The 9,916-nt window shown below is 40.9% G+C and overlaps 2 protein-coding genes across 2 annotated transcripts in view; one reads left to right on the forward strand and one right to left on the reverse strand.

The window, feature by feature from the left end:
- The window catches only part of zgc:158403 (tetratricopeptide repeat protein 39A), a gene marked incomplete at its 5' end in the record, with an annotated part of 767,589 nt that overhangs the window by 9,605 nt on the left and 748,068 nt on the right, over positions 1-9,916 (forward strand).
- Positions 368-9,916, reverse strand: part of gadd45gip1 (growth arrest and DNA-damage-inducible, gamma interacting protein 1) — a 39,877-nt gene continuing 30,328 nt past the window's right edge. Inside the window, exon 3 of the mRNA XM_035654223.1 lies at positions 368-833. Within this exon, the coding sequence (XP_035510116.1) occupies positions 383-778 (396 nt within the window). The 5' untranslated portion in view covers positions 779-833 and the 3' untranslated portion in view covers positions 368-382. The remainder of the gene's footprint in view (positions 834-9,916) is intronic.

Here is a 9,916-nt window from a genome sequence, read left to right on the forward strand (position 1 = left end):
CCAAAATGAAGGCCGACGCCAACTAACGACGGCACGGGACACACCGAACCGACTCGAGTCACCGACCTCGCCGACTGTCCGACGGCCGATAATCGGGTTGGTGTGCAGAGGCCTTTAAAGTAACACAAACACAATGATTCCTACATCCAGGTGATTATACACTAATGAAAACATACCTATGAATATTATATGCCATTTCTGCCCATATAGACTGCTACACAGGAACTTTACTCCACCTGTCTTTGCTGCCGTTTATGTTCTGCTGTACCCTGACTGCTAATATTCATACTGACAGTATCCAGGTCCGGGTACAGGTCTGGGTACCGTTTGTGCCACTACATGTGCGATAAATGACGGACTGATGTTCGCTACGTAGCATTACTTACTTTGCCAACCGTTTTTCGGCTTCCTGCTTCTCCCTGGCCTTGACGTTCTTCAGCATTACTTTTAACGGAGGGTGCCACTCATTTTCCTCTGCAATGATCTTGTCCAGCTGCTCATGGCTGGGCCACAGCGACGCAGGGTCGATGCCCGACGCTGAGCCGTACCGACCGAACAGCTTTCTGTCATACCGGGCCGTTTTCTGCCACTCCGGCGTCTTCTCGCTGTCCTTGTCTGGGACATAGGGCTCATGGAGGTTCAGCTTTAAAGGCTTCGGGTTGTAGGACGCGGTGTGCAACAGAAGCCAGTTCGAAGAAAGAAGAGTTTTTGAAGGTGAGATTCCCTTTAACGTCCTACACAACGCCGTCGTCCTCCTGTACAGCATGGACACCGCCATATTTCTTCCTCAAGAAAAGGACCCGGAGCAGAGACGGAGGTGACTACCGCAGTGCCTGTTCAAAAACAGCAGATGGGTCCTCCATGAGCTCTGTTACAATTGTATTTTTTGAAATGGTTGGCTGCAATTAAGCCATATTATTGACCGGGCAATATGTTCTTGGGAAACGCAAGGAAATGTATTTTTATATAATATCATTACAAAAGGCAAATCAAAAAGGGCTTCAAATCGGGTATTATGGGAAAAAAACAACTAAAAAGAGTGAAAGTAGTGCTAAAACAATTAATGAATTAGTTGATTATTTCACTGTTATAGACCAACGATTAATTGTAAAGATAACTGACAGATGAATCGATAATACATTCGTGTTAGCTGCCACTCAAGATTAAGGAATGTGATGAACACAGAAATAAGGGGGGGTGTTTAAGTCAAAGTGTATATATAGTATCTATAGTATCTTAACATATTTTATAATAAATAATTTGTTTTAGTTGTACTGTGAGCCTGTGGAATTGTGATGGCCAAATGTCAAAAGGCCCATAGCTCGTAAATGAATCACTTTCTTCAGAGGCACTCCTATTGAAGCATTCATTTAGATTTATCTTAAAAACAAATATTAATTTAATGATCAGTTATGGGCATATTTTAAACTAAGTGATAGGCACTGAGTTCAATGAAAAAATACAAGTCGGAAAATTTGGAAATAAAACAGCTTATGCCACCATTTAGATATTTCTGTTCAGTGCTTTACTAATGTGTCACAATAATGTAGTTCAGTTGAAATATTGTAATTCGGGGGTATTCTGGGCTACTGTAGAAACATGGCGATTCATATTATATTCCAATGGATCCTTAAAAATGTTACACAGTGGACCTTTAAGTTCAGTGTGGCTGTTTTCCACTAAACATCCCCGTTGACTTGGAAGCAGCAGTGAGCAGGTGGGCCGTAGCCAGAGCACCAGAACAAGAAGCGGAGCTGAGACTCTTTTAACACCTTCTTTGAACATTTAAGGACCACTGGGCAGTGAAACAAACCTCCTTTTGAAAGAGAGGATCTTTTGTTTTAACCTCCTTAGCTCCACCTCCTCCTTCCTCCACCCTCCCTCAACTTTTCTGTTTGATTTCTTTTCAAGAAGCGGAGATAGAACAAATGTGGTTGCTCTGGAGTGCGGCACTTACAGACACAGATGTCATCGCTTTTGTGTCGTGGGAGCGCGCAGAGCTCTCCATCGTCATTAAAGATTTAGGGTTCCCATGGCAGGGGTAGCACTAGGCTGGAGGTGGGGGTGGGCATGACGGAGGCTTAATTTGGCTTAGCAGCGATCTGGTGCCAAGCCCGAGGCTTTAGGGATCACATCAACGTCAGTCACAGGCAAATAGGCTTGTTAGCAGTTATACGATAAGGGGATGGTGGCAAGATGACAGGTCTATTTCTGAGTGAGTGTGTGAGTAGGAGGGATGGGTGGTGTATTAATACATGTTTAGGGAAGTTTTATAGAACATGCTCACCTGAATTATGACTCTGTTAGCTCTTGAAATGGCATCTGCTTTTACAGATGCATTTAATTTGTATAGAGTGGCACATTTGTACTGAATGTAATGAGCCGTTGCAGTGGTAGAGAGTATCTACTGAGAGGTTTTAGTATTCTTTGGCCTCCACCGATGGTCAGATGTGCAAGACCACATCTGGTTGGTGAAAGATCTCTCAGAAGAGGTTAGCCAGGGTTGTGTTGGGATAAAACCCAAGAGCACATGTTGGCAAACAGCAATTCCAACAGTTCTTACCCTTAGAGTATAGAGTCTTACAGTACAGCTCAGTGTGGTGGATCATTTGTGTCACAACAGAGCCCGAGTATCTCAAAGACCACCTTCAGGGGTGGCTGACTTGGGCTTGCTGAGGTTTAATGCAAAGGTTGGTGCATGTTCTTATAGGGTCTTGGTGACAGGAACTGGAATAAGTTACCTGTACACATTGAAAAGATAACCACAATTTTAAAATGAAGGCATTTAAAATAAAATGCTTATGTGTATTATAAGGATTGTTATAGTGTATTGTTGTTGTTATGTCATATATTGTTTTTTTTTGTGACCAACTTTTTTGTGTTTCCCTTTTTTATCATTTCATCATGAAGGAGACATTACCTATCAAAACAACAGAGTGAAATATTGTGATGATGTCATCTCTACAGCTAGTCACTACTGAAATCCCCTTATTCTATAATAATAAATAATATAAGAATATAATATATGTATTGCAATGATTGTTATAGTGTATATTATCATATTATGTACTGTATTAAGATCATATATTTATTATCACTACAATATTAACATATTAAAGGAACGGGGTGTAGGATTTAGTGGCATCTAGCATTTGTTGCAGATTGCAACTTACTGAACACCACTCGCGTCTGTATTATTCGACTTGGGAATGAGAACAGGCTGTAAAGTGTGTAGGAGAAACTACAGTTGCTGCGATACTTGTGAAGAACGTGACCCTTTCTAGAGCCAGTGGTTGGTTTGTTCATTCTGGGCTGGAAACATGGCGGTTCAGCATGGCAGACTTAATTTAATGTGACTTACGGTGTCTGTAGATGAAAACATACCTATGAATATTATATTTCATTTCTGACAATAGATCCTCCTAAATATTACTTACTGGACCTTTAACATGCAATACTTCTTACTACCCAACTAATTTCTACTTCTGGTCTCTTACCATATCATTACATACATCACTGTAACTGTTTTCTCTTATTGTCTTTCCATTATGTCTATCTTGTTTATCTCCTGTGCAGGCTTGGGGAGTAACAGATTACATGAAACAGAGTTACATAATCAGAATACAAGTGAGACTCAACATTCCACTATTTTCCTTAGTTCTGATTGGTTGTTTTCGTTCAGGCCTGGTGGATTCTTGTAAATCCCATTAAAAAGCACTAAAAAACGAGTCAGCCGGAAGCTGAATTTTTTTCAAACCAGATTACGTCCATTGTACCTAACTGTCAGTAGTATACGGTGGAAAGTTTCAGTGGAATATGACAAAAAATATTTTATAAAAATTACCTACTGACTTGAATTTCCCTCGAAGTTACATTACTTTAATATTGTGATACTTGGATTAAGTAACAGACTACATTTTTTAACATGTAATTAGTAAATGTTTCCTAACCCTGCTCCTATGTCTTTTTTATCACACTTGTTCACCAAAAATACAAAGAAAACTAAAAAACAAAACAAAAAAGCTTGTAAAAAAACAAAAACATGTAAATGTAAGATTATCCTTTCTACCATCCTTTTTACGTAATATTTGTTAATAATTTATTTTTCCACATGTTTGACTTGGAGTGAATTTTTTGATCATGATGATACAAGTATTTATCATGTGTTTTTTAATAGTAGTATGTCACCTATGGAACTATGTTACACTTTATTATGTCATCTACAGCTTGAAGACATTATTAGTTGATTTGTTATTTTATTATTTATTTGTTTTTTAAACATTTCTTGCAGCTTTTTATTGCCCTTTTACTCACAGGACAGGTGTAGAATGACCAGAAAGAAGCAGAGAGTGGATGACACACAGCAAAGGGCCACAGATCGGATCTCGACCACAAGACCACTGCAGGGCTAGGTCCCGGCACTTGGAGCACCAGCTCTACCAGGTGAGTTACAGTCCCATCAATTAGCTTTTCAACAGGAAATTAATGTCGACAATTTTGATAATTTATTGTTTGCTTAATTTTTTCGAGCAACAATGCCAAACATTTGCTTGTTCTATCTTTGTAAATATGAGGATTTGCGGCTTCTCTGTTTTATATTACTGTAAATTCTGAAGTTTAGACTTTTAGTAGATCAAAAAACAGTATTTAAAATCACCTAGGGCTCTGGGAACAATTTTCTAACATAATTTCAGACCAATTGAATCGATCATCAACAGAGGAAATGATGGCAGATAATGAAAATACTTAGTTGTGTGTGCTTTAATGCACACCTTCTCATAATATAAACTAAAGACACCTTGAAGAAAAGCACCATCAGGGGCCATCAATGTGGGACATCTAATTAAACTTTAACGGCTCCACTTTCTTATAAACACATGCAAAATTCATGCTTAAGTGAGTGGAACTGTATAGTCTCATGTCAGTGACCTTTTCCTCGCTGCACACATTTATTCCTGTTATTACAGTTGATGATTTTACAAGTGATGCCCCTGTGCAGCTGCGCTTTAGGCAAGTAGGATGCAATGCAGATGCAGAAATCACCATTTTAGCTTCTGTGAACTCTCTAATGAACTGCACCAAACAGTCTTGGGCATATTTCTAATTAAAAGTTATGTGATTAATAGTTATTTGTCATATGTTACAATCAATAACCATGACAGGACTTCCTTTGTAAAAATTGATTATTTAAAATCTGAATGCTCTCACTACCTCTGTCTTTCCCTCAGACACACACGCAGAGAGCCAGGGTTTGGTGTTTTCTTTCCTACGAAGCCATTTGCCAAGCCAGTGTTGCTATTTGTTGACACAAAGAAAAAAATTATAATAAATTGAGTCTAAATGAACCACTCTTTTGTTGGCCTTCAACAATGACAGGGTTTTACTCAGAATTTTGGCACCAAGAATCAGATTTGTCAGCATTTCCCCAGAACAAGGGATGAGGACAAAATCCATATAAAAGAGAGCTGAGCCCCAAAATATCTCCATTTCCTGGTAATGACATCAGACTGTGGCTTTACTGCACAAAATGAGAGAAAAAAGGAAAAAAACCCTCCTTGGTAAGACAAGTCCCCGCAGTGCTGGTGATGAATTACAGCTTTCCACAGAAATCACACTTAAGTGAATAATCCAAAGGTAACTAATGTTGTCCTTGGCAACATGGATATGCATTTCCCATAAATAACTTAAGCGTCCCCCTCAAACGTGCACATGTATGGCCTTACTGGTGCTTCAGTCTGTGCTTCCAAAAAGGCCTTCATGGTCGCAACAAAGCAAAAACAAGTGTAGTGATGTGCAGATTTTTTAATACATTTTTTAACTGGAGTCACGGCTGTGATCGCGCTTGTAACTCTCTGCAGTCTGCTTTTTAAACACCCCAACTCCCCAGCCCCCCACTAATGTTAAACTTGGACCTAGGCCAATTCATAACTACCAGCGTAAGCGGTCTTATGAAGGGGGCTTGGGGTGGTGGAGTTTTTGGTGGTGTGTGTGAGTGAGCAGAGGGAGAGAGAGAAAGGGAGAGAGAAAGGGGAAGCGGAGGGCAGAGGAGGATGGTGAGCTTTAGCGGGTAGCAGCAGAGGATTTTACAGTAATGGATGTACCACATGGAGATCCAGTTAGTGATGCGTTTGAAGCACAGTGGTGGGGGGTTCGAGTGGGGAGTGAGTGCCTCAGTGCCCTGCTGCACTCTCTGGTGAGTTCTTGGAAAAACGTGCTTTCTGAGAGATTCGTCCACCTGGGCGGAGGGGTGATGGAAAGACTAGGGGAGCGGCCTAACCACCAGAGCTTTTATTTCTGCTCACTTTGTAGCGAAGAGTGCAGTAAAAAAACGCGAGCTGGGACTCCCTGGCCTGCATCTCCTGCCACATAATGGCCGTAACATTTTAACGAAATTATCTTGCATTGCAAATCTTTATATCTCACGTTCATGTAAACACCTGAAGAGAAACACACTCCCGTAAACATACAGACACACGGGGTTTACATAAAGATTTGGCATTTGTTCCCACTCTGTAATGGCTCTGGATTCCCGCGGTAGTAAACAACTGTGCCACTGTCTGCCCCCGATACATTAAGATTTTTTCCTACAAATGATCAAATGCCCTTGGGGATTGAACAGATTGTGGTCTATTAAAAAATATGCCCGATTTGACATTTTTGTAAACAGCGACAGCATCTCCAAAATGTTTAGCTATGATGGAGCTCGTAGTTTCCCCCTTCTCATTGGGAGTCCTCAAGCCCGTGCAGCCCAGCCCAGGGTCCTAATGAGATGATGAATGAGCGCATACGGACTGATGGAGGCTCTCGATCCACCAGTGACTGCTAATTTTAAGGGGAAATTCATCAAACGCAGGCCTGCACTCACATGCACCTTCATAAAGCGGTGCCGGGGTCCAGTGAAGATGAATGGAGGTAATTATCAGCTCTACCTGTTCACAGCCATCTTCCCCTTCTTCACGGCTTCCTGGGGTTCCAGGGCTCGTAATCTGTCTGCACGATCAGCCGGTGCTTAAATCAAAGTCCTCTTTTTACTGATAGATCTCAACTGAGTCTGAAGTGAGAGGTTATTCCAAATTATACTAACGCACCAGTATTGTTGCTCTCATCTGACACAAAATACCTGAGTGCCACACTGAATGTCTCATTCTGCACATTGGCACCAAATGATCTAATCACAAGGCTTTCTCCGCTGATACATTCAGACTATAAGTGCTACTGCTATCACTTGGTCAACAGAGCTATTACTGTTTGCACTTCCAGTTGGCATTGTTGTAAAATGTCATCAGTGTCTATGAAATCTCTTGCCAGAAGCACTGAATATGCTTTCCTGCTGCCAAATTACCAGAGCAGTGACCATTGATGGAACCGTTGGGGGATAATATGACAGAAACTTTTACAGTGCTGGAGTTTCATTTTCTTGTTGGCACCAAACAGAGCCACCTTTAGAGATTTCCACCTCAGTGAGTGAATGAGATGCTTTTTTGGCACAGCGAATCTCCTCTGCATTCACAGAAAGCCGCAGGGTCCAAGGACAAAACTGACCATTTGCTAAACCCCTCTCCTGAATGACGGTTGCCCAGTCATAGCTTAGTAACCGTAACTAGGCACACACAGGCAAACCTGTAAAGCTTAGTTAGCTTAGCTAAGTGTCAGGAATGGATTAAAGAGTGTGTTTGTCTTTTCTAATGTAAGCTGCAAACATTAGCATCTCCGGCTAACTAGCTTACTACCTACACAGTAACTGGTGTTACCTCAAATGCCAAGGCTACACTACATTAGCTTGTGGGGTGCATCCTGGATTAGTGTTCAGGCTAAAATTAGCGGCTCTGGAACAGGTAGGTTAGCCTTTTAGCCTCGTCTTTAAACACGATAACATGTACAGTATTCCTAGAATGGCAACTAGGGTTGAGCGAACACTTGGCTAAAACAAGTATCTGGTACAGGTATACGAGTATCAAACGGGTAAAATGTGTCACTGTCTGTAATCGTAAATATACCAATTTTTATTTAAAAAACTGTAAATAGTTCTCTTACGCTCAAGATCAAAAACATTGCTCTGAAGCTCCAGTCTGTCAATAGTTTTCTAATAATTATAATAAAGAAATATCAATTTCCAATTAGTTTCGCCCACTTCTGGTTTAAGCACCATCAACATGCAGTTTAAGCCCCGCCCATTCTGAGTATTGATACTAATACAGATATTTTAGTTTGTTGAACAAATACAGATATAGATAATCGTTTGCTCACAGAAGGAATTATCCACTCTTAGCGAACCCAGACCCTTTTGGATTTACTGTCAGAATCACTATGATTCGACGAACAGCGTGACTTCTCTGTTGCCATCCTAGGAAATGAAAAAAAAAAGGTACATATTCTTGTTTAAAAAAGAGTCATGTTAAGACAGCATTTCTAACAACTATAGGAACAGGAACTATAGGGTTAGCTTAATTAACTAGCTAAAAGAAAAGTAGGAATAATTACTTGATTTATTCAAATTATTATTATAATTTTTTGGCTAGCTACAGCCATACCTGCCAATGTTTGGGTTTTAAAATACGGGTGGGGGGTTCAGTCCAGCTCTGCTTAAATTGTATGCCTGCACAGAGAGCAGCTCTGCAGTTGCCCCTTGAAACAGGTTGTGGGTTGCCAGGTTTCGGTGACAGATGGTTTGACTTGTATCTAGTGTTTTATAGCCAATCTGGCAATTTGGGTGACGACAAACTCTATGTATCTGTGTACGATTATTCATGATAAAGTTTGAGGGCCGTGCAGATTACAGGAGTTTCCCGGGTGAAAAACAAAACAGGAAGGCACTTGGAGTTGGCCTTGAAAATAAATACGGGAGAAATCGCTGGTGGCAGGTATTATTTCAGCTGGCAAAAGTGATGGCCACCAGTGCCACCAAATGAGAAGTCTGCTTTTGTCAACCTCAGTCTAAAATCAGTGGCCTATTGTTTCAAACATTACTAAGAATTGTGGTGGTAAAACTGTCATTATCATTATAAACTGTATATGTGCCATGCAAGATAGCTTGTGTAGTGTAGCTTTCTGAGACCTCCTCATGTGAGACAGTTGAGTTACTGAAGGGAACAAAGTCCAATGCTGCCACCTGATTTAACATGATGATCCAAACACACAGGACACCACATTGCATTGTAGCTGACCACAGGGTGCTGAGTCACTGCATGTGCACATTCACATTTAAATGTTCATACACAGCTGTACCCCCCTCATTTTAGAGATTTTGGGATGGGGGACTCTGCAGTATAGAGGGGGAATGTAAGAGAAAGGGGGGCTGCATGTGGCACCAGCCTGGCGCAGACATCGTTCCCGTTGCTCCCTTAGCTACGCCGGCGCCATCTGTCATCTGCGTGAACATCTGCAAACCCAAGGTGCCCTTGTCACCCAATGTTAGAGCAGTATGTTTGGCTTTTCCATTAAGGAAACCTGGAGTGATTCACTAGAACAAAACCTATTAGAATGGATGGTGTAGTGGTGAATCAGCTGGGTTGCAGAGGCACATTAAATAGTAGGATTCCTCCTCGGGCAACGCTGCCCGCCTGTCTGCTGTGTTTGGCTAGCATGACATCTCATCAACTGACTGACAATTTGGCCTGCCGTTTCTTTATGAGCTTCGGCTCCATGGAAAGAAAATAGGGATGCTTAGAGGGCTGCAGCACCCCCTAAAATCAATCATAATAAAAACCATTGATTAATTAAAAACATTTTTAAAAAAATGTTTTTCTTCTTTTACTGGTATATGCTGAATGTTTTATTGTTGTTTTATCCATTAAATCTGCAGTATGTAACTTTTATAAAAATAACTTTTTGTCATATCTGCTGAACCTTTCACTATATCCTGACAGTAGTACATGAGACAGATAATCTGTGAAAAAATCAGGTTCCTCTGGCTCCT

This window comes from Morone saxatilis, unplaced genomic scaffold, assembly GCF_004916995.1.
Source record: "Morone saxatilis isolate NCDOM2014 unplaced genomic scaffold, NCSU_SB_2.0 Contig14, whole genome shotgun sequence".
NCBI classification, from domain to species: Eukaryota; Metazoa; Chordata; class Actinopteri; family Moronidae; genus Morone; species Morone saxatilis.